The 26,448-nt window shown below is 28.9% G+C and overlaps 1 protein-coding gene across 1 annotated transcript; it reads left to right on the top strand.

Annotated features, from left to right (window-relative positions):
- The first annotated feature begins 3,383 nt into the window (after positions 1 to 3,383).
- On the top strand, positions 3,384 to 25,540 carry LOC129616495 (LIM/homeobox protein Lhx1-like). The gene is made up of 5 exons (XM_055532145.1): positions 3,384 to 3,404; positions 3,881 to 4,099; positions 24,255 to 24,522; positions 24,589 to 24,615; positions 25,223 to 25,540. Exons 1-5 carry the CDS (start codon positions 3,384 to 3,386, stop codon positions 25,456 to 25,458), a joined length of 771 nt encoding a protein of 256 aa, XP_055388120.1. The 3' UTR covers positions 25,459 to 25,540.
- Positions 25,541 to 26,448: the final 908 nt, after the last annotated feature.

A 26,448-nucleotide genomic window follows, 5' to 3' on the forward strand; every position in this document is an offset into this window, starting at 1 on the left:
TTTATCACAAATACGCACGCATAGCTATATAATAATAATCAAAAAACATATGATAATATATACAGAAGAGAAGTGAACGAAATGAACGATTGAACGAGATTTTACAATCGATCAGTGAAAAAAGGTAGTTCGTTCAGAACGGTATTTCTACTTCATAGTGTTAAAAAGCATTTTTAGAATATTATTCAATTCGAATGTTCTCTCAAATATTTCTTGTCACTGGAATACTAAACAAATGAAGAGAGACAAGAAAAATGACGGATGTACATAAAAGCATACCTTAATGCCATATACAGGGTGATTCAGAAATATATACAAAAACATATACCATTAATTAGAGGGTCGAAAATGGGTAAAACTTTTGCTCCAGAGTAGGTGCGAAATCTCAAGGGTTTTCGAGATACAGGGATTTTAACGAATTTTCACGAAATTTCTAGTTATCTAAGCCTTTTTGATTATAACTTCCAATCCGAAAAAGATAGGGACTTCAAACAAACAGTTTCTGAAAGATTTAATAAAGGACTTAAAATAAACCTCTTACTTGATTATGTATTTTGTGTAGTTTCGGAATACCAATCATTCGAACTTAAGCTAAAGTAAATTTTTTCCCTTTTTTTATTTTTTCAAATTTTTTTAAGCACGTACTTTCTTTTGAAATTTTTTGAAACTTTGAAATTTTTTTTACAGAATTTTGGCCACTTTCTCAAACCTTAATTTTAGTCACTAAGTGTTGAGAAATCTTTTATGGTACAGAAGATATAGTACGAAAACCATTTCTACGTCAAGATTTTAAGGGCCCTAATAAAATCTAAAAAACCAAAAAATTGTCATTATTTTTGGTGTTTATTAATTTTTAAAGCCATATTTATGATTTACTATCAATTTATTAAAGCACTATCATTCTAAAAACCGTTAACACTTTTAAGAACCGCTATTTTGATAAAAAAATCTTAATTTTAATATTTTTATTGAAATACATATTGTATTGTAAATTTATATTGCGACTGTATCTATAAGTGCCTGAAAACAAATATTGTTAATTTTTATATTTTTAAAATTCTCACCCATATTAATTATGCTGATATTATATTTAGCGCAATTTGCGGCGATGTGACCATTCCCTTGGCATTTAAAACATTTGGTTTCCGCTGCACAATTTTTCCTTACATGTTCTTTAGAACCACAGTTGAAACACCGCATAAAACTTGAAGAATCGCTGTTAAAATTTTTACCAATAGATTTTCTGCTTTCAAAAACTCTAGTTCTAAATCTGTCATATTCCTGATACTTTTCCTTTAATTCTTGTATATTTCTTGCTCCATATAGAATTTGCTTATGCTTTTCTTTACCATCAACTCCAGCTATTATATATTGCATCAGGGATTTTTCATTAATATTTCCTTTTTGTGCCATCTCTTGCATGCTATAAACGTATTACTGAAACCACTGATCTTTTTACATTTTTGCCTTCGTAAATAATTGTGTACATCTGCTTGGCACCAAGATAATTCAAATTCTTGTTTCATTACAACTTTGAATTCGTTAAATTTTTTACAGCTTATTGTTTTTATAAAACTTTTCGCAGATCCTTTTAATTTTTTTCCAGTTAACACAACTTTCTCGATATCATTCAAATTCAGTGATTCAACAATAGCTTCAAACTCTTCGAGCCACGTATTAATGCACACACCATCGTCTCCAGAAAAATCGTCCAATAAAAATTTAATATCTTTGATGGGTACGTTGTTTTCATCGGTCATTGTGATGTCCGCTTGATCTAAATCGTCCTTATTATCTTCCTCTTGAATAGTGAGGGGTATCTTCAGGGCTTGCGGTAGTCTAGCTTTTAAATCTTCTTCTCTTCCTGTAGTATCAAGATTCAGTTTGCGAAACTCTGATTTTAAACAGTCCACCTTCAGCTCCAATAATTTTGAAGAATTCATTAATTAATAACAATTGTTGCTTAGATGGAATTTTTTCCTTGTTTTTGTTGTTGTTTGGTTGAGCCCCCAGATGTAGGAAATAAAATCCGAAATTAAATTAATATTGGGCTTATTCACTTTATTTATCCAAATTAATATTGAGTTCAATTATAATTATCGTAATTTACAAAATTTCTTTAATTAATCAATGCGATACAACATAAATATTATGTTGTATCGCATTGATTAATTTTTAGGTTAGGTTTTTACTATAGTACACAATAGCTCGATTTAAATTAATATTAAACAACTCAGCGGCTCGATTAAATACACACTGAATGTGCTTTACAAAAAGATCATAAAATTCAAAGTAAAAGAGATCATATGATTTATAAAATTACAGTAAATTACTTAGGTTACGGCAAAATGTGAATATCAAGTTACTGGCAATGTGTATATTAAGTTAACGACGAAATGTGTATTTCATAACTACAATAATGATGTTCAGTTAACATAATCCTACATACATATATATGTTAACAATTTATATTTATTTTTAAAATTATAAGTTAACTAGTGTACACATTTTTTAGCTTAATAAAGACTTTTTTACGAGCTTACGGAATTATATTGAAAACAAATTTCAATGAACTTAAATCTTATTGTCATATCGAAAATGACAACTACGAGTTTTCAGTATTATGAAATTTTAATATTAGACGTTCCTTTCGCGGTAACGTTTTTCAAACAAACTGTGACTTCAATAATGCTGTATAAAAAGTTTATCTCAGAGAGCTTTCAATAACTTTATATTGTAAAAAAAAAACTGTTAAAACTTTTGATACATTTTCGAATACAGTTTTTACAATATTAATGTATACTTTAGCCTTTTTTTGAAAATTTCTATTTAAAGCTCTGTTCAAATTTTAATTTTCAACAAACGATACCTTTTAGAGCTGTATTTTAGAAGAAAACCTTAATAACTAGTACTTTATTGCTAGAAATATATGTTAGTTTATTTAATTGGTTATTTTTGGCAACATTTATATGACATGTATAAGAAAAGCGTGCTCGAGTTTTTCGATACCCAATTTACTTTTATTTTACGTATCCACTACGTATAGAACGCATTTAGGAAAAGTATACAATGTCAAGAGCTTTTACTAAGCTTTTTGTAATACGATATTTTGTAAAGTTTACGTCGTAAGCGCATTATTAAAGTCACGGAAAGTTTTGAATTTAATTTTTTTTTGTTGTACGAGTGGGTTTTGTAGCAACAATACAAATAACATTTTCATAAACGAATGCAAATAATGACATTTTCAAGTATAAATGCAAAAAAGTAGTAAAAATGGCTTTGCAGTAGTATGGTAGTATAGAATGCCAAAATATAGTAAAAATCTACAATATTAATAGCACCTTATACATATGTCATTAGCATTTGCTATCAAGTTATGACTTATGAATTATGATAATGCAGTCGTATGAATATAGAGAATCGAAAACTGTTATAATTTTTTTTATGGTTCAATTGTATCTTTCACATTTCATCGTCCCAATAAATACGATTACCCAATAAAGTATAAACGGAAGTTTCATTACGAGTTAGTTGGCAAGATTAACATCTGCTTTCAACATTTTACGTACATAAAAGATATATTACAGTAGTTTGTTATATGCTCCATTAAAATACGTTATCTAAATTACTTACCATTGAATTAATTAATTTAATATTCATTAATTCTTTCAGTTTTTCACAGATTTTTTTTCACGAACGTAATTTTATTTATCAACCACACATATAAATTAAATTTTTACTTTTAGTCATTTAAAAAACAAAATATTTCGAAAACATCCGACCTAGTAAAAGATTAACAATGTTAAAGTTGTATGATTTTTAAAATATTTACAAAAGACTCAAAAGTAAATGGAGACATTTTATAATATTTTAATTTCAGGGGTCATTGGACGGCGAACATGACGGCCGTGTTGATTTACATGAAAATAAAAGTCCAGATGACGGAACGAATGGCTCAAAAAGAAGAGGTCCTAGAACCACAATCAAAGCTAAACAATTAGAAGTGTTAAAAACTGCTTTTAGTCAAACACCCAAACCTACAAGACATATTAGAGAACAATTAGCAAAAGAAACTGGATTGCCTATGCGAGTAATTCAGGTAATACTTAAATAATATCCCAAGCAAACATTCAAATATTATATGCATTATTACGTAAAAAGATAAGTAAAAAGATTTCGTATGCCAAATGTTTTACGTTAAATCTTTTCCGTTATCTTTGGTATTCTAATTTTTTACACTCGCTTTTAAAATTTTAAATTCAAATTCTTAATACATAACGTTTCCAGACAAGGGTAATAACGTTTTCTTTCACGTATGCAATAGTTTTAATTGTACGTTACTTAAAGTTTGAAGTTACAAGTTGAATTAGTTAAATAAAGAAAACAATGTTCATTTAATGTGGAAGTACAATTCTCCATAGTTTTAATAGCTTTTACATTATTTTAAAAACTAAGTAACAAAAAGTAGTCATTTTTAAATATTTGGTTTACAATAATAAAGTGACGTATACAAAAAAACATTATATAATGCAATAAATATCTATCAGGCCATCAAGCTCAGGGAGCAATTCAAAAATAATTCCAAATATATGAAGTTTAAATGGAAAGTGTATTGGAATTTATTTGTGTGGTGGAAATTCATCAATATTTTTGGCTCTACTGTTTCTACATATTTTTTTAAATTTAAAATTTAAATTTCAAAAAAATCGGTTGGTAAATTCCATCTGAAAAATACATTTGAAAAAAATTACAATTTTTAGCGTAGACAACCTTTCTTGTCTTCCAAATGGAAGGGCACTGAATTACAGAGCAAAATTTTTGAATAAGAAATAGAATTTAAAAAGAAATTAAAGAAAAATATAATCTAGATGGCTTTTAAAATTATACTAAATAAAATGAGAATTATACAGAATACTCAAAAATTTCACAAAAAAAAAAATAAAAAAAATATTTCAATCGACATACTTCGAAAACGTAAAACATTGGAAATTGTTTTTCTGATTCAAAATTTAGGAAAATAATTTCAGCATGGATTCCTGATAGATACATATGGCATTAATTTTATTCTAATAAAAAAAAATAATTTACAATATTTAAAAACGAAAACTACAGAAAACTGACTTCAAATCTAGTAAAACCAGATTTTAAGTAACGATTCAGAACCATTATATGCCCGTACGAACGTATGTTCGAAGGGTATACTAAATTTACTTTACCGTTTTTAACGCTAAGAAATAACGGTGTTAGATATAGACTCAAGTGTATGTTTTTGATCAGCGTCAATTTCTGAGTTAATTTAGCTTTGTCTGTCCGTCCGTCCGTCCGAACGATAACTCAAAAACTAATTGAGCTAAGTTCACCAAATTTTCACAAATGATTTATTGTAGTAAGTGCCAGAACCCTATTTAAATTGGACATGATCGGGGTACCGGTTCGGGTAGCTGCCATACAACTTCAAAATTTATTTGGCTATATCTCAGAAACTATAAAAGTTGTGGTATTGAAATTTCACACAAACGAATATATTATAGAATATATACGAATATATAGTAGGGCCAACGTGTCTCATAAAAATCGTTGAAATTACTCGGCTCCTTCTGGTACCTGCCATACAACTTCAAAAGTTATTTGACTATATTTCAGAAACTATTAAAGCTATGGTATTGAAATTTCACACAAACGAATATATTAGTAGGGCCAATGTGTCTCATAAAAGTCGTTGAAATTACTTGGCTCCTTCTGGTACCTGCCATACAACTTCAAAAGTTATTTGGCTATATCTCAGAAACTATAAAAGCTGTGAGATTTCACACAAGTGAATATATTAGTAGGGCCGATGTTAACTTGAGAGGGGGTGGAGATGGAAAAAAATTTTCTTCTAACGAAATGAACTATTTGTTATTGTCTAAAAGCTCCCAAAATTTCAACCTTCTACAGGCTGGGGTCTAGAAGAAAAACGACATCAAAAATTTGGAAAAAAAGGACTTTAGATAACGGTAAATTTAAGCGGCCATTTTGTGTTTCTAAAGTTTAACTATAGTATACAGCGCTAGAGGAAGCAAGCCACTGCCTTTCTGCGTTTGCAAAATTTCAAAAATGCTTATGGTTTCATTACAACAAATAGGTAAAAAAGATCATTTTTAGGGTTTTGGGGGGGTATAACTCCTAGAGGGGGGGAGATAGGTAAAAATTGTGTTCTACGGAAATAAGTTTCTAGTAAAGATCTATGTACGTGTTAAATTTCAGCTTTCTATCTTCAAGGGTGTATTTTGTAAACAAAAAGAAGTGTCCACGGACGGACGGACGGACAGAGTGAAAATAATAAGCACTTTTTTTCAAAAAATTTTTGGAAAAGTGCTAAAAAGTTAAAAATTAGATTAAAGAAAATGATTTTAAGAACAATTGAAGAGGTAAAATGGACAAAGTGGTTAACTTACATTTGCATTGTGACACATTTTTCCTTAGCAAATTGTAAAATAATTAATTTTTTTGTTACTTATCTTCTACGTGCCCTGTCAAATGTGTCTTCTATTAGATTTCTAGCTATAAGAGTAATCACTGTTGAAAATGTATGAAATTTAATGATATTCTATCAAAAAAAACTCGATTTTCGTCAAAATGTTAGTTAACCCCTTTGTCCACTCACCTCTTCAATTACAAGTTGATGTTCCTAATAATTTATAGTACGCGACTTTTAAATTTTTTCAATTGTACACTTTTCAAAATTAATTTATAAATTTAATTGTATCACGAAAATTAAACTTTATGATAAGATATTGCATAAGATTTTTATTTTAAGGATGAGAGGGGAAATTTAATGAAGCTAATGAATTAGTAACTGTCTGAAACTTATATTTATACTAAGAAAATTTTATGTAATATATTCGAAATTATACCTTACAAATATATACCAATAATCATTTTTTTTGAGTATAACAAAAAGAATCGTTTTTTTTTTATCAATTCGTTGTTAAAATATGTAATCATTAGTTCACGATCATCATCATCATCATCTTGTGGCACTACAACTCGGGGTGAGCCTTGGCCTTCTTCACTATATTCTTCCACATTTCTCTATCCTGGGCAGTCGATTTCCAGCTCATAATATTAAGTTTTCTACAATCACTTTCGATGTTGTCGGCCCACCTAGTTCTAGGTCTACCTCGTGCTCTGCTGATATAGGGCACAGTGTTGAAGATTTTATATTGTGCCCTGTTTTCACTCATCCTTACCACGTGGCCAGCCCATCGAAGCCTCTGAGCCTTTGAAAAACGTACAATATCCTCACCTCTTAAATAATCGTTTATCTCAGCATTAGATCTAATAGCATATTCACCATTTTCAAGCCTTTTAGCACCAAGAATTTTGCGAATAACTTTTCTTTCAAAGACTCTTAAAGAATTTTCTTCCGCTGCCGTTAAGGTCCAAGCTTCACAACCATATGTAACTACTGGTCTCACAATTGTTTTGTATATAACTAGTTTCGTTTGTCTTGAAAGTAGTCTGGACTGAAATAGTTTATTGTTTGCGAAAAGGCAACGGTTACCAGCTTGAATTCGCTCTTGAATGCAGTGTTGCATGCTGTTATCATTTTTAATTATTGCACCGAGGTAAGAAAAACTGTCGACACCTTCAAAATTATAATTTCCTATAGTGATGTTCTGCGGGGCTCTCCTTCCTTCATCTCGAGATAGTTTCAGATATTTTGTTTTTTGCTCGTTTACACATAGGCTTACTTTCTTTGCTTCCTTTTCTAAATGAACGAACGCTTGCACCAACTCTCCAAAATTCCTTGCAACTATTGCGATATCGTCTGCATACGCAATTATTTGATATCTTTTGGTGAAAATATTTCCTCCTAGGTCTAGGTTTCCAATCGCTTTTTCCAAAAACAAATTAAATAACAGCGAAGATAGAGCGTCACCTTGCCTAACACCTGTTTTGATATCGAATATTTTTGAAGTTTGATTTTGGATTTGCACTTTTGCTTTTGCATTGTTCAACGTCATCATAGCTAAACGAGCCAATTTAGTTGGTATTCCTTGTTGTATCAATGAATAATGCAGTTGTTTCCTATCGACACTGTCAAATGCTTGTTTGAAGTCTATGAATAGTATGTGCAAGTCTGTGTTATATTCATACGATTTTTCCATGCATTGTTTTACTAAGAACACTTGATCTGTTGTTGACCTCTGCCTCCTAAAGCCGCACTGATATTCACCTACTATCTCTTCAGCTAATGGTTTAAGCCTCTCATATAAAATATTGGCTAAAATCTTATAGGCACAATTTAGGAGCATGATTCCTCTGTAGTTGTTACATATCATCTTGTCTCCTTTTTTATGTATGGGACATATTATTCCGAGGTTCCACTTGTCAGGCATTTCTTCTTGCTCCCAGACTCTACATATTAGCTTATGTATTGTTTGGTGCAAATATTCTCCTCCTGCTTTAAACAGCTCAGCTGTTAATTTGTCATCTCCAGGGGCTTTTGAGTTCTTCATTTTATTAATAGCTTCTGTAACTTCTTCATAGGAGGGCAACGGTGTGAATAGCTCAGCAGTTTGAAAGCCAGTGTTCAAAATAGGCTGCTCAGAGGTTTGTTTATTTAGCAGCTCATTGAAGTATTTTCTCCATATTTCGATAACATCTGCGTCGTTATCTAAAATCTCTCCAGTTTTGCTTTTACAAATGTTCAATCTTGGTTGGAAAGCACTATTCTGAAATTTTATATTTTTGTAAAACTTTCTTATTTCATTTTGGTTATATTGTTGTTGTATTTGCCTTATTTTATTTTCTAACATTTTCTTCTTCTTCTTTCGACAAAGTTTCGTGGCAGCTATTCTTTTAGATTTGTATGATTCCTGACTTGATCTCGTATTTCTTTGCATCATTTTCATTCTTGCTTCATTTTTTAATCGTATTGCGCATTCGCATTCTTCATCAAACCATTCCGCGTTTCTTGCTATAGGTTTGTTACCTAATACGTGTCGCGTTGTGTCTGTCATAATATTTTCTATTCTCTTCCAGTCTTGATTTACGGTTGCCTGATCATCGTTTTGCACTTCATTTATTTTTTGTTGTAACACTCTTTGAAAGCTATTTTTTGTGCTTATGTCATTTAATTTTTCAGTGTTCCACTTGATCTTCTTGGAACCTCTGTTTTTTCCGGCGTTAGAAAGCCTCTGTCTGAGAACTGCTTTTATCATAAAGTGATCGCTATCACAATTCGCACCTCTGCAACTTCGTACACTCATTACTGAAGAGGCCCATCTAGCCGAAATGAGTACATGATCGATTTGGTTAGAGACACTGCTTCCCGGGATTTTCCATGTCCCCTTGTGTATGTTTTTCCGCTCAAAAGAGGTGCTTTTTATCTTGAGACATGTTTCCTCAGCAAACTGGCACAATCTGTGTCCGTTGGGGCTTGTTGTTTCATGTAATGAAAATTTACCAGCAATATTCCGTACATATTCTTCTTTACCGATCTTTGCGTTAAAATCACCTAGTACTATTACAGAATCATGGCTAGAAACTTCGTTAAGTGTTTTACCGAGAGAGTCATAGAAATCATCTTTCACATCATCATCCGCATCTTCAGTTGGGGCATACGCCGATATAAAGGTCAAATCACAGAATTTACCCCTCAATCTTATACAACAAATTCTATCACTTACAGGCTTAAAACCAATTACGAAATTTTTCAGGTTCTTGGAGATAATGAACCCAGTACCATATAAGCCAGACCTATTGCTGCTACCACTGTAGTACATTGAAAATTTTGTTTTATTAATTATTCCTTTGTCTTTCCATCTGATTTCTTGTAGGGCTATCATATCAAGTTTATATTTAAACATTTCATTAGCAATTCCTTGCATTAGTTCACGATCCCACAATTAAAATTTTTAAAACCAGCTCTTGCATACAAGTTCATATCTTGTATGAACTTGTATGCAAGAGCTGGTTTTAAAAATTTTAATTAAAAGCTTTATAATTTTAAAAGCTTAATTTTAATTTAAAGCTTAAAAAACTTATAATCCAAAACTAAAGTCGATCGGTAATGCTCTTCATTTCAATATTTGCTCTATGAAGCAGTAAGAGTGCAGTATGAAATAATGGTAGGCTTATACGTTCATTCCGCTAAATTTTATCGGACTCGATTCATTTTGTTTGTTTTATTTGAAAACCAACAAAGTTAAGGCTTTAGTTTTTGTTATTTGTTATAAAAATTTACATGTTAAAAATAACAATATGTGCTAGGTATATATGTATACTTATACAATATTGTAACAGATCAGAAATAAAATTTACTTTCATAATGTTAAAGAATCTTCTTTCCAATTTTTTCACAAAGTTTTGTGCAGCTTAATTTATTACTAAATAAAAGTCATGATGAGGAAACGAATGGCTCAGACAGAAGAGTCATTGGAACCTCAATCAAAGTTACACCATTAGAAGAACCAAACAACTAGACCCGTAAGACATGTTAGAGAACAATTAGCGAAAGAAACTGAATTGCCTGTACGAGTAATTCAGGTAATATTTCATTAATATCCAAGTAAGCGTTTAAATGTTAGTTCAGGCATGTCAAACTGAGACCCACAACTCTTGATACTGCGGCCTGTTACGATTTTTGAAAATAGTGAAATTTAACTCTTATAAGTTTATTACAAATATTGATTTATATCTGTAAGAACGTGTTGAAACCAGGTTGAAGGTTCTGCGGGGGTTTGTCATACATTCAAAAACCAAACTTGCGTATATGCGAAAAATACACAATAGTATGTAAAATGTAGCCGGAAGCGAATTTTCACGTTAGTTTGTTTCGAAAAGCGAAAAGCGACTGTTCTAAAATTCAAATACCTAAGTACATATATATTTGAACTAGTTTAATTTTCTTATATTTGTAAACAGTACACTAGTGAAGTAAATTCGAAATTTTCCGAATATTTTAATTAGAACAAATTAATAAAGATTGAATTTGAAAGATTTTTAGATTTTAATAGATGTCAAAATGAATTTAACCTATTTACTTTTCCATTTTCTGTTGATATTGGAACACTTAATGTAAATATACAATTGAAATCGGAATGCTGTGCGATTCTGTATTAAAACAAAAATTTAGAGATGTGGAAATCACTAAATTTTGTAATTATTTACCTATAAATCAATTAAGCACATATTTGCGTCAACAATTATTTTCCATATTAAAAAATAATAAAATGGCTGAAAGATCAAGATTAACCGATCAGCAATATATTACAAATTATAAGTGCGAAAAAATATTATTAAAATGGGGTCAAACCAATGGTTTATATTTCAGCGCTTTTTCCTTCAACAAGTGAAAATATTGCTTTTAAATACAGTCTATGTACACCTACCGCATTATTAAATGAGTTAAAATAATACTCATAAATGAAACTATTTCTAGGACGCTTTATGCAGTCTTTGAAATAAAGCAAAAATTAATTTAAAGAGGCGTTAACATAATGCTCTATTTTTAGAGTTAATTGTGTGAATTAAGAAAAATAATTATATTCATTCAGACATTAAAATCATAGAATCTACCGTTTTTGCGTTTATAGAAATTTGTAAAAACTTGCGATTTCGAAAATATAAGGCGTCAAAAATTCAAATTTCAAGAAGCGATAACTTGAGAGTGCCTTACTGCGTTTGCAAAATTTAAAAAAGAAGGTTATGGTTTCACTGCAACAAATAGTTAAAAAATGGCATTTTTAGGGTTTTAGTGGTGTAAAACTTCTAGAGGCGGAGAGATAGGTAAAAATTTTGTTCTACGGGAATAAGTTTCTAGTAATGATTTATGTACGTATTAAATTTCAGCTTTCTATCTTCAAGGGTGTAGAAGTTTTCTAAACATCTCCAAGGACGGACGGACAGAGCGAAACTAATAAGCACTTTCTTTTAAATATTTTTTTGGAAAAGTGCTAAAAATTACAACTGCGAATTGAATATAACCAATTTTCGAAGATTTAGCAATAGGAAAACTAAATTACTTTAAAGAAATTATTTTATATTTTTTTGTATGACTGTATAAAAATTTGAGTATAATTTAGTAGTTTAAGTTTTTTTATTCCTAAAATAGCCCGTGATGATAATGAGTTTGACAGGCCTGTGTTAGATAAATAAAAGAGATTGCTAAATGTTTCACGATTTGATCCATTTATCATTAAGTTTTTTTCATTCTCTTTGGTTTTCGAGTTCTTTTAGAATCATTTTCAAATTTATTTATTCAAATTTGTTGTACCGTCATGTTACAAAACATCGTTTTCTATCACGTATTTTGTATATTGTAATTCTAACCATTTTTCTTAAATTTTAAATGTTGCAATCAAAAACTAACAAATATTATACTTTATAAGAAAAGTCAGAGACGATCCTGCAGTCATTGCACAAACTGTTTACAAATTGCAATCTATTTGTGTGCTATATATAGTACAATGCCAACTTTGCCTTTTCTTATATAAATCCAATTTTTTCGTATTTAAATCTTTTGCATGTCGATTGTTATTTTAATTATATTTTCTTACCCGGAAACTTATGTAATTGAAAAATAATAAAGGTACTAAAATACCTTTAAATTTTTGGTTCTTAAAAGGAGAAAAAGCAATATATGAAAAATTTATAATTCAACAAGACGTTTGTAAAAATTTTTTTCAATCGATTTAGTATATTCGCCTTTGGTACTCGTATATAGCTTCAAAGTTTTGAAAAGGTTAGTTCAATTAGTTAGTAAAAAAAAGGTATTAAATGCAAATACTCACGCATGCTTTAAGCCTTGTATATCATTATTATCATAAAAAACACTTTCGTAGACTAATTTCAAGAATTTCTTATAATTAAAGTTTTCCCAAAACCCGACCATATTTTCTTATAGTTCATATTCTTATACATTACATATTTTAATATAGTTCATGATAATACCACATTATTTAGGGCATTATAATTGTCGCTATTGCTGGGGTAAAACTCCTTACTACACCAGCCTTTATTTTATTCGCGCATAACCGAATTACTATTCGTTTTCCATACTACTCAAAACTACTTTCTTCTTTAAATTTTGGTTTTGAAAAGTTGGTTTGGTGTTTGAATAAATAATGAATGTAATTTAATAATTTTTGATAATCTCACAAAAACATTTAATCATAGAGCCTTGGTGAGCAATTAAGATTAATTTTACGAAATTAACAATCCACAAAAGTTCCGACACAATATTATAATTATTTGACAGGTTAACTTATGTTCTATAGTGCTCAATGTTGAAGGTAACGTTTTTTCTTCATCTTTTTCAAAGCAATACGGGTTAACGACATCGATATATCGATAGAAAATCCGGATACTAATATTGAAAAACCATGAAAAACTATCCATCTTGCAATAAGTAGTTTACGTGGAACTAAATACGAGTAGTACATGCAGTATACATACATAATTCACACATTTTGTATACAAATTTTGTAATCAAAAATTGTAGAGAAGTCGCTAATTTTTTGTTTCAAAATTTAAAAAATTATTATTATAAGTTTTAAATTACAATATTGTGAAATTTACGCGTTTTTTGGAACCTTGAGAAGTCATAACTCTTAACGGGTGGAAATTAGGTCAAAATTTTCTTATACAGAAACCGCTTTGCCAAAAGATTTATTGTTGTAAAAAATTTCAGCTTAAAAGTTGTAGACGGTTTGTAGACAGATATTGTAAATATAGGCATTAAAGAGAGTATACATGGCTCATAAATTATATCTTCGTAATTTTTTGTGTTTTTTAGTTGTTTTGTGTGATAATATTAAATTTTTTACTGGTACAAGATATTGTTATACATTTCAAGTAATTTACGTTGACGAATATAACTTCACGCAAATAAGCATAAAAATTATGTGTGTAAGTACAAAATATGTACTTACACATATAAGCACGTTCCTATGCTTAATGCATAAATCCGTGCCTATGCTTACCAAATGTAAGACCATATAGAAAAACTGTAATCTACCCCTATATCCTAAAACGTTTTTCTTGGAATTTCTTTAGCTAAAATAATTTGTATAACTCTAATAATACTTTTATTATTATCATTATATACATATTTATTATTATAAATTTAATTCAAATACAAAGTTTTTATTTAAATAAAACCCGCACAGCTATTAGTGCAGGAGCCCTTTAATATAAGGAATAACTTTTATTTCTTTCTAACTTGATTTGATTCTAAATCAAACTAATCCTTTACTGATTTTTTTTTTAATTTTTCTAAATTTTTATTATTTTTTCATTTTGTATGAAAAATATTTTTGACAGTCAATTTTCAATAAATATCAAAGTCTTCAAGGTAGGTATGTAAAAAACTTTAGACTGATTTTAATTAACTGAACAGGATTATTTTCCGTTCCTTTTTATTGTTATTTATGCATAAAAGCAACAAATTATTTTTATTCCTCTTTTCTTTTTAACTTCCGTTTGACCTTTTAAAAAAATTCAAAATTAAAAAAAATACAAAACCACGGTTACGGGTTTTCTTTATTTTTCGCCTTTTATTCGAAGCAGTTAAAATCTATAACGAATTCATAAATCATAATTTTATTTTTCATACAAAATATTTGTTACAGGTAAATTTTGAAAAGTCTATAACAAAGATTTTGAACAAAGGATGATGGGTTTGATTTAGACATACATCATATTTTGCAATTCCTAAACGTAAGTGAACACAGCCAATATAATGCCATCACATATGTACGTATGTACAAACTTAAAGTAGATACGCAATAAATGTTTTTTGTTGCCTATACTTATGCATGTATGTTTATTAACAATATCTTAACAAAACATTCATTTTTAACTTAGACCTTTAATAAGTCAATGACTTTTCCTTGATATTGCGATATATAATATTGTGTGGAACTTGAAAATGGTATAGACTTTTTTTATAGGTTTCAAGAAATAATTTTTTTATTTTAACATCATTTTTCAAACTTAGATTTACAGAAATTGTAAATCTAAATTCTATCCGTAAATTTTAATTTACGGAAATGGCCGCTCTCAATAAAAATTTAATTAATAACTTAAAAGCTTATTTTTTTCTATAAAATTTCATATATAAATAAAAACTAATAAATGCTCAAATTTAGTACTCTAAGATCCGTTTTTAATAACCGTTTTGAATTTTTTAAAAATTATTTTGTAAAATAATTTATTTTTTCTTTATAAATAATTTTTAAAAAATTTTGCAAAATAATTTTATATTTAAATACATATGTGTATGTTTACAATATATGTAAGTAAAATATGATACTAATTAAAGACCAAGACGGAAAGTGAAATAGAAAGGTTTGAAAGGAAACAATTCTTCGAAAAAAATTTTATTGATTTGCATAGAAATGATTTTAAAATATGCGGCTAAAAAAAGAGTGCTGTAGAAAAAAAATTACCAAAAAAAATTTATGACATATGTATCGTTGTTCCTCATAAAATAATTTTTTAAATCGTTGAGTCTATCCCTTCTCGTTGATATTTATAACTTTTTAATGTCGTAAGAAAAAAACATTTTTGATTTGTTCCAATTTCAATTATTCGTTGATCCTTCCCCCTTGGCATCCCTAAAAATTTGCAAATTCCACCTATCTAATTGACTAAATTGGGCAAAAAACTAACAGTATTTGTCTGACCAAATTCTAAAAAGGTAGGAAGTTAACAGTATACTCGATTTTTTTCATAAACTTATTTTTCTAAGAAGTATACATACTTATTGCTAAGCTACATTAATTAGCGATAAAATTCAAAGTTAATATTTACATAACATAAGTTATTAACGTATTTACGAACTGTCAAAGAGGTATATTCTAAAATGCAAAAAGTGTTTTTCATCTCTTTGTAAACAACAACTCAGATTAGTAAGAAATAACCAGAATTTTTCGATTTTAATTTTATAATCGCTTTAACATTTTTCCTATAAATATGAGATTATAAGTATGCATCAAGCACTTTTTCCTATTAACATTATTCAAGTTTGCTAAAAAAAGCTGCATTATCAAAAACCCCTGATATCTCATTTTGAATTTTGCATGTTGTAATATCACGAGATAACTGAAATAGTTCTTTTTTAGATTTATTATTTATTAGACATAACTAAAATAGAAGCGAAGAACAAATAAAATAAAGTTGGGTCAAACCAATGGTTTGTATTGTAGCACTTTTCCCTTCAACAAGTGAAAATTCTGCTTTTAAATACAGTCTACGAGTATATATACCTATCACACTATTAAAATTATTTTCATTCATATACAAAACTATTTCTAGGATTGCATATGTTTAGGATGAACGATTTATGCAGTCTTTGAAATAAAGCAAAAATTAATATAAGCAGGGGTTAACGTAATGCTCGATTTTAAGGTTTAATTGTGTGAGTTAAGAAAAATAATTATATTTTTTAATATCATGGAATTTACCGTTAACTTTTTGCGTTTATAGAAATTTGAAAAAGCTTGCGGTTTCAGAAATATAAGGCGGCGAAAATGCAAATTTTACAAATTTCAAGAGGCCATAACTTGAGAGGGGGTGGAGATGGAAAAAAATTTTCTTCTAACGAAATGAATTATTTATTAATGTCTAAAAGCTGCTAAAATTTCAAAGTTCTACATTATGGGGTTTAGAAGAAAAACGAGATCAAAAATTTGGAAAAAAAGGACTTTAGATAACGGTAAATTTGAACGGCCATTTTGTTTTTCTAAAGTTTAGCTATAGTATACTGCGCTAGGGGAAGGAAGCTACTGCCTTTCTGCGTTTGCAAAATTTCAAAAATGCTTATGGTTTCATTGCAACAAATAGTTAAAATAGGCTATTTTTAGTGCTTTGGGGTGGTATAACTTCTAGAGGGGGGGAGATAGGTAAAAATTTTGTTCTACGATAATAAGTTTCTAGTAGAGATCTATGTACGTATTAAATTTCAGCTTTCTATCTTTAAGAATGTAGAAGTTTTGTAAACAGACACACGGACGGACGGACGGACGGACGGACGGACGGACGGACGGACGGACGGACGGACGGACGGACGGACGGTCGGACGGACGGACGGACGGACGGACGGACGGACGGACGGACAGAGTGAAACTAATAAGCACTTTTTTCAAAAAATTTTTGGAAAAGTGCTAAAAACTAAAAAAATGCACCTCTGATAGAAAGCCACTTGTAAAACTATTCTTTTTCCTGAATTTCAAATATTTATTTATTTTTAATATTAATAAGTAATTTTTGAAATGACATCTTCAATTTATTAATGTAACCATAACACTGCTGAGAACGAAAATGCGAAGTAAACCTTCAAGATTTTGTTTTTGTTTTGCCGAGAGTAAGAGTCATTTAAAGTCCATTACATGAATGGGTGTGTGTAAATGGATTTATTGAATTTTAGTTTTTAAGCCTAAAATTTAAGCTAATCAAATTTATTTAATATATTAGATTAACGTAATAGGTTTAAAATTTGCATAAGTACTGTGTAAATGTATATTGATGTCCCATTACCTACAATAAGCGTGATATATAAAAATGCTTTTAATGTTTTGTTCATTATGGGTACATGTGACGGATCTACCATATATGCAAAACCATATATGCAAAATATGCATTTGCAATGGGCACCGGAAAGCATTTTTGACAAATTATTATTTAATATTTCTTCTAAGTTTACTATTTTCCAGTTTTTCCTTAATACTTTACAAACCTAAACAGTAACCTTCAAAAAATATCATAATAAGCACAAAAACTTTTTGGAATGAGAAAATTGTGAAAGTAACAGTACTATATTATATCGGCGAATTTTTAAAAATTGCGTAAAAAATAAAAAAAAATCGATTTTGTGAAGTTCCAAATTTCAGAAATTAAAATTTTTTAACACAAGCAAATAATGGCTTTGATACCTGCAAAATGTTAATACTATATACTTTTCAAAATTGCTATTACACCCTGTTTATTATAATTTGAAAGCCTCTTTGTCAATTGTACAGATTTACAATGCAAGTATGCATGGTTAGTCTATATATTAGACAAATAATTTGGGCAAAGGTATTTCTTATTCAATTTACCCAATACTCACATTGACTATGAAACAAAACGACCATATTTGACCAGATTTCCAATTATCCATTTCAAGTGAACATAAATTTTTTCCATTTCTAAGTTATTTCTTGTAGTTGTGTAGTTTTATTCATTTTGCTATATAGTTCTTTTCACTTTTGCTTTTTTTTCTTTATTTATTAATTCAAACTAAAAAAAAAAATGTATACAAATTACACGTGTTCATGTGAAAAAAATTAATTTGGATCTGAACCAAAGCTATGTATATGATCCCTAAATTAATTCGTACAAATATACCTTAAGTTTACCTTTAACATTAAGTGAAATTAAAATTAAACTTTAATATTTCTTTGCAATAATTAGGCGATTACCATATGTATATATGTGTGTGTACAATGTAAACTTAAAAATACTTATAATGTACTAATAAAAACTGAATTATCTGTCTATTGTTTAATATTTCAAAATAATTTTATAATATTTTTAGCACTTTTCCAAAAATTTTTTGAAAAAAAGTGCTTATTAGTTTCACTCTGTCCGTCCGTCCGTCAGTCCGTCCGTCCGTCTGTCCGTGTGTCTGTTTACAAAACTTCTACATTCTTAAAGATAGAAAGCTGAAATTTAATATGTGCATAGATCTTTACTAGAAACTTATTTTTGTAGAACAAAATTTTTACCTATCTCCCCCCCTCCAGAAGTTATACCCCCCCAAAGCACTAAAAATGGCCTATTTTAAATATTTGTTGCAATGAAACCATAAGGACTTTTGAAATTTTGCAAACGCAGAAAGGCAGTGGCTTGCTTCCCCTAGCGCGATATACTATAGTTAAACTTTAGAAAGACAAAATGGCCGTTCAAATTTACCGTTATCCACAGTCCATTTTTTCCAAATTTTTGATGTCGTTTTTCTTCTAGACCCCAGCCTGTAGAAGCTTGAAATTTTAGGGGCTTTTAGACATTAACAAGTAGTTCATTTTTTTAGAAGAAAATTTTTTTCCATCTCCACCCCCCCTCAAGTTATGGCCTCTTGAAATTTGTAAAATTTGCATTTTTGACACCTTATATTTCTAAAACCGCAAGCTTTTTCAAATTTCTATAAACTCAAAAATTTAACGGTAAATTCCACGACATTAAAAAATATAATTATTTTTCTAAACTCACGCAATTAACCCTTAAAATCGAGCATTATGTTAACCCCTTTTTATATTAATTTTTGCTTTATTTCAAAGACTGCATAAATCGTTCATCCTAAAAATATGCAATGCTAGAAATAGTTTCGTTTATAAATGAAAATAATTTTAATAGTGTGGTGGATATACATAGACTGTTTTTAAAAGCAGTATTTTCACTTGTTGAAGGGAAAAGTGCTACAATACAAACCATTGGTTTGACCCAACTTTATTATAATGTGATTTATTATTTCATTAATCAATTAGTTTTATATGTATTACAGTTATTAATTATAAGAAATATCAAAAGGAAACAAACCTAAAAAACAACCAATTCTAACTGTAGGTGCATCACTTATTTTGTATGAATACGTACTTTTTTATTTCTTTTTTAAATTCGGAGATGTTATCAATATTTTTCAGTTCGATTGTTAGATTATTGTAGTTTTTCAAACAGTTATACAAACAGTTATTTTTCTGATTGTTCGTCTTGAATAAAAAAATAAAAGTTAAGTAAAAGTTAGATTTATTACGCGTATTGTAATATAAAATTATGCTTAATCTAGTTAGAATAATATCTAGTTTCGATAAGGCCGATTGAGATGCTCGGTTCCAAATAGGATTGAGGTATAATAAAGGAACAGCAAATAGAATAAAGCATATTAGATGAAAGATCATTTCGGAGACGTTTTAATATAACATGTTCTGTTCACTTTTGTTTTTAATCAAGGGCTACTCCAAGGTAATTAAACGATTTAATCACGTCAACAGCAGTACCATTGAATTAAATGGAAAAATCGTTAATTCTTTTGTTTTCAAAAATCATGATCTTCGTTTTTCTTACATTAGCTTCGTTTATTAATTGGAGATCTTCCTTAATTGATAATCTTAAATTATATTCATCACTTTCAGCGTACTTTATCACTGCATCGTCCTCATAGAGCTGCATAGATCCTTTAAGATTTAGATTAGCTATGTCGTTGATATATATTTAAAATAAATCTGGCTCTGAAATGGATCCCTGGAACACCCTTTTATTTTATTTCGTAGAAAACACGCAAGCCGATGTTTTGCTATTGTTTCGAAAATTTTTGATAGGGCTGGAAGTACAGAAATAGGACGATAATTTGAACATTTATTTTTACATCTAGTTTTAAAAATAGGTGTCACAATTGCTTTTTTTAACGATTGGGAAAAACATGAATTTTCAAATGAAACGTTTATAAATTTTGCCAGAATTACTTAGCAGATCAGAAAACCTCGCTGATAATACTTAGCAGATCAGAAAACCTCGCTGATATTAATTAATTTCGCTGATATTTTGTCATATCCTGCAGCTGCAGCAGAATTTAAAGATTTAATAATTTTTTTGACTTAGTCATCATTGGTTGGTCTTAAGTTAAAAGACGAAAAAATATTTGGAACGAAATATTCTAAATAACTATGGTCAATTGGATTTTTAGAGATATTCATTTTGTCTGTTACATTTATAAAAAAACTTATTCATGCTTTCAGCTATATCACTTTTTTCTGAAACATTTTGTTCATCAATCTCCAGTTTTTTAATATTAAAGGATCCTTCAAATTTGATATCTGTATTGAATATGATTTTTTTATAAATACTCCAAAGTGCCCTCCTATGATTTTGACTTTTGGAAAGTTTATCTGAATAAAATTTCTTTTTGGTTTCAAAAATCAGTTGTCTAACATCTTCTTTGGAATCCTTGTATAATTTTTGCACAATTCTGCATATTTCCTTCTAAATTTAAAATATGAGTTACGAATTTTAATTTTTGGTAAAATTTCGCTTGTCATTCCCTCGCGCGTTTGAAAGGTAGATAATTTTTCTGTTTAGTTTCATTTTAATAATATTAGATTTTGGTTTGAATATAAAAAAAATTAAGTAAAAGGTGTCAAAACAAAGTAAATAACAAAAACAAAAATAAGAAAAATAAAATAAACAACAAAAAGAATAAAAATTGTGTACCAAGATAATAATTAAAATGTACCTATGTATGTATATAGCAATTTGCATTTACTGCGATGACAAAGATACTTAATTCCTATTTCCATAAAAATAAAAAATAATAATTTCTATAATATTGTTGAAGTTAATTAGATTGTGAATTAATTTTTTGTGCTGAATTGATAAGTTTCCTTCTAATAAATTGAATATCATTAAAATTATTAATTCTAAATACCTTAGCATATTCTTTTTCTTGTAGAAGAATGTTGTTGTCTCTAACCTGAGGTCATCTACATATTTCCTTCTAAATTTAAAATATGAGTTACGAATTTTAATTTTTGGTAAAATTTCGCTTGTCATCCCCTCGCGCGTGCCATTTTTTTTCTTAATTTTTATAGTTTTGGTGTTGTTTTAAACTAATTAGGGGAGTTTCTCAACAAGGTTATCAAAATAATTTTCGAATTCAAGATTTTCCCATATTGCATAGTTTTCCAGATTTTCGTACATCAAAACTGCATTTTCTACATCCGGCTTGATGTCTACACTCACAAAAAATAGCTGACGATCAGAAAGACAGGTATCCAATATGTGAAAATTGTACTTGTTTTGGATAACATATCCGTTATGAAGTGATCAATAATAGTATTTGAGCTAACTCTAGTGGCATATTCCGGCATTAATTTATTATAGATTACATACCCATTGCTAAGCAAAGCATTTGTGTATAGTGATCCACCTCCATGCAATTAGCCTTCAATAACTTTATATTGAAATCTCCCAAAATAATAGAATTTCGCGTTTTCTCAGTTATTTCATCAAATTTAGTGATGAAATCCGCAACTCGCGCTTTATGATTGCGATTAGCTACCGTAAGAAAAGTAGCTAGTTAGATTCTATTTTCTCTATGAGCGTACTATTGATCTTTGAGTTATACCCAGGTAAATTATAAAAACAGTTTTCCGCTTCTAAAAAGCAAATTTCAGTTAGAGCATTAACGTGTACTTCATAATTATATGAGTTTATTAGTGTTTCTAAATCATTTAATTTGTTTCGCAAACTTTGTTTGTTAAGATATAATATGTTCAGATTGCTATTATTCATAAAGTTATTATTTGTGTCTGAAAAATATATGACCTTCAAGTCACTTTTAAAATTCACCGAGTCATATAACATCACCATTAGAAAATTTAAAGGTCAAAAATAAAATAAATCGAAAGATGCTGGTAAGAGTTAAATTTATAACAAGAATGCAGAAAACACTGATTACATCAACTAATATTAATGACGTCACGGCAGAACATCGTTACCCATTATGATAATATAGGAACAAACATTTTTCAATTCATTCAGTCTGTGAATTACCTTTTTGCGTGATGTATCATAAAGAAAAATAATTTTAATAAGTGGAAATTTTTCGGACATATACTAAAGATATTAACATTACACGCTTTTATTGTAAAACTTATTTTAACAAAATAATTAATATAATGAGAATTTAATAATATAATGAATAATTTGTTAATAATGCGTATATTTTGTAAAATTTAAATTTAGTAGAAAAAAAAGATTTATTCGTGCTTTATTAAAGCACGAATAAATGGAAATAATATTTATTACCCCGAGTATTCTCAAGTTTGAAAGGTAGATAATTTTTCTGTTTAGTTTCATTTTAATAATATTAGATTTTGGTTTGAATATAAAAAAAATTAAGTAAAAGGTGTCAAAACAAAGTAAATAACAAAAACAAAAATAAGAAAAATAAAATAAACAACAAAAAGAATAAAAATTGTGTACCAAGATAATAATTAAAATGTACCTATGTATGTATATAGCAATTTGCATTTACTGCGATGACAAAGATACTTAATTCCTATTTCCATAAAAATAAAAAATAATAATTTCTATAATATTGTTGAAGTTAGTTAGATTGTGAATTAATTTTTTGTGCTGAATTGATAAGTTTCCTTCTAATAAATTGAATATCGTTAAAATTATTAATTCTAAATACCTTAGCATATTCTTTTTCTTGTAGAAGAATGTTGTTGTCTCTAACCTAAGGTATTTAAGTTCATATGGTTTTTTAATCTGTTACACTTCATAAAAAAGTTTTGACTGGAAACATGTAAAATGATTGCGAAAAAAGATTCCTCTATTGTTGCATTCTTCTAATCCTAGTTGAGGTGCAAAAATATGTTTTTTGCTACGTTTTTTTTTAATATCTGTTTTAATATTTTCTGAATTCAGTTCCACTAAATACAATTGATGATATCTTCCCTTCTGATGCTAGATCAATTTTTTCACCTATTCTCAAAAAAATATCTACTGGATTTGATAAATGCGGTGGTCACTTCAATCCAGTCACTTCAATGTTATTTTTGTTTTTATCTTGTTGATATTTATCCAGTTGGGGCTCCAGGTGATTTACTTTTTCCAGATTATTGCACCTACTATACTAGTTTCTCGGAATTAGTTCTTTATTGTTTTATTTTGTAATAGAAGTTTGTTCTCTTCGACAAGAATACTCTTTTCTTTCTAAACACTTACATATTTCAATTTTTGTGGAACGCATACATACTTAAAGCAAATTTTTCTTCTGTTGAGAATCATCATTTTGATTGAAGACTTACCTCTGAGTCCCATTGGAAACAATGTATAACAATGAAGTAAACGTTTCCTTGTCCGTCTTAGATACCTACAAATAAATAAAATGTTATTTAGAGAAAATCCTCAAACTGGTGAATTTCTTGAAAGCAAAAAGAACTTATATTCATATATTCTGATTTACTTGAAAGAAATACCATATTCTTATTCACAAGAACTTGAATATATTTAAGAAATTGGTGTGACAAAGATATGCGCACTGATCTTACAATATTCTTGGAAAAATGTTAGTCTCGGTTATAATAAAATCAAGAACAAGCCAAATTTACAACAGTTTGGAATAGTTTTCATATTCTTTTGCGTAATACGAAATATTTTGCTATTTGATTGTTTTACCATATGTTGAACAAATTTAACATATTTTTAATAATTCCTAGGTTTGGTTTCAGAACAAAAGATCAAAAGAAAGAAGACTGAAACAGCTTACAAGTATGGGACGGGGCCCATTTTTCAGTGGAGCTAGAAAAATTCGTGGCTTTCCAATGAACTTAGCTGCCGGGGCCCTAGATGAAGCCTCTTCCTCAGTATTTCCATATTTTTCCTCAGATGTCAAATTTGAATATGGTTATAATGGACCTTTTCATGCTGGAGATAGCCCCTTTTATGCGGGACATCCTGTAGGACCACTTCCATATAGCGCTCAAGGCAAGTTATTACATTTAAAATTAAATTATAAAAAAATTTGTTTATGTGTCCAATTTTTCCATAAAGGTATCGAATTCGGATATCTTTTCGGCCGTAAGTATACATGTTTGCAATATTATTTATATGTTTGTTTTCCGAATTTAGTTTATACTTGCACATGACCTGACATTTATTGAATACATTTTTTTAACAATTACATTTTTAAGAGCTGTTGAACACCTATAAAGCTTAATGAAACACCTTTCCGTTTTTAGCTCATTGACAATCCTGCATGGTCTAACTACCTCTCGAAACTTTATATAAATTTTAAATGATCAAGGCATCATTTGCTTATTATAAGTACTACAAAATTCTGACAAAAAGGAAATGGTTGACGAATTTAGATTCTTGCAAAAATGCCAAAGTTGGGGACACCAATAAAAGCAAAACTTAAAATATTAATTTTTTCACTTAGTTATAAGCTCATATGATTATATGACGATCTTTAATATGATTAGGCATGATATGAGATGACGATCTTTAAAAATTTTCAAAGAACAAACACTTTCATTTAAAAAGTATACCTCATTAAGTTAACAATCTCTTGGACAAAAAATGTTAACTTGGCAAAAAAATTATGACTTAAATTTTTCATTCGTCATTTATAAAAAATATTTTAACATATTATTCTTTAATTGTTAAATTTATATTTTATTTTTAGGAACGCCTTTAGAGCCAGGGGGACACCTGCCCTTATTAAATGAATTTAGTGTTAATCCAGATTCTAATTTTATAAGCGGGCCGTCAATAAACTCAAGCAGCACATTAACTGTTCAACAACCTTTAGAGCAGCATTCAAGTAACTCGACGGGTCCAAGAACAAATTCACCAAATTTTATAGCATCTGGAAATTTTTCGGAAGCCCAAAATATGCAAAATGAAGGATTAGTATGGTAAAAGAGGCCTCTCGGAAATAATTTTTTTTTAATAGACTTTATTTAATTGTGAATATAATTAAATAAAAATTTTAATTTATATAGAAAAATTTATGAATAATTTACTATACTCAAAAAGAGAAAATCGTTTCAGTTTTTAGTTCAAATTTATTTAAATGCCTGATCTTTTAAAGCACATTAAATAACAGCACATAAAGGTTTAAAAGCACATAATTAAATAACAAAGGTGCCCTAGTTAGTGCTTTTTGTTTGAGTAAGGTTTTTTTTCTTTTTTATTTTATATACAGGGTGATTCAGAAAGGTTAGAGAGTCGAAAATGGGTAAAACTTTTGTTCCGGACTAGGTGCGATATCTCAAGACTTTCCGAGATATAGAGATTTTACGATTTTTCACGAAATTTCTACTTATTCAAGTTTTTTTTATTATAATCACCGTTTCAAAGAAGATAGGGGCTTCAAATAAACAGTTTCTGAAAGGCCTAATTAAAGACTTAAAACAAATCTGTTACGTGATTATGTATTTTATGTACTTTCGGAATACCAAGCATTCGAACTTTTGAAAAAAATCTAATTTTTTCCTTTTTTTATTTTTTTTTTTTCAACCCATTAACTTCTTGCGAAATTTTTGAAACTTCGAAAATTTTTTTAGGAATTTTTGCCACTTTCCCCAGCTTTAATTTAAGTCACTTTGTGTTGAAAAATATTTTATGGTACAGAAAATATAACACTAAAAGCTTTTTTATGTCAAGATTTTAAAGGACCTAATAATCCCCTCTATTATGTATATCGGTATCGGCCGATAAACGATAATTTATCAAAATTTTGTGTTTGTATTACCAACATTGTTTATCGGTAAATTTTATCGGAGTCGGGAAAGCTTTTTTTCCCTGTATAGGAAACGTATTAGCTGGTATTATGAAAACTATAAATTGTCGGGTTTTCACCGATTTAAAAGCGGGTACAAATTTTTAGACGACAGATTTTTTTTTTTG

Source organism: Condylostylus longicornis, unplaced genomic scaffold, assembly GCF_029603195.1.
Source record: "Condylostylus longicornis isolate FDR11 unplaced genomic scaffold, ASM2960319v2 ptg000226l, whole genome shotgun sequence".
Lineage (NCBI taxonomy): Eukaryota > Metazoa > Arthropoda > Insecta > Diptera > Dolichopodidae > Condylostylus > Condylostylus longicornis.

Coding starts and splice junctions, on each gene's coding strand:
- LOC129616495 (XM_055532145.1), top strand. CDS start 3,384: ATGAATTATGATAATGCAGTC. Junction 3,405..3,880: donor TGAATTATGATAATGCAGTC/GTATGAATATAG, acceptor TTTTAATTTCAG/GGGTCATTGGACGGCGAACA. Junction 24,616..25,222: donor ATTCGGATATCTTTTCGGCC/GTAAGTATACAT, acceptor TTTTATTTTTAG/GAACGCCTTTAGAGCCAGGG.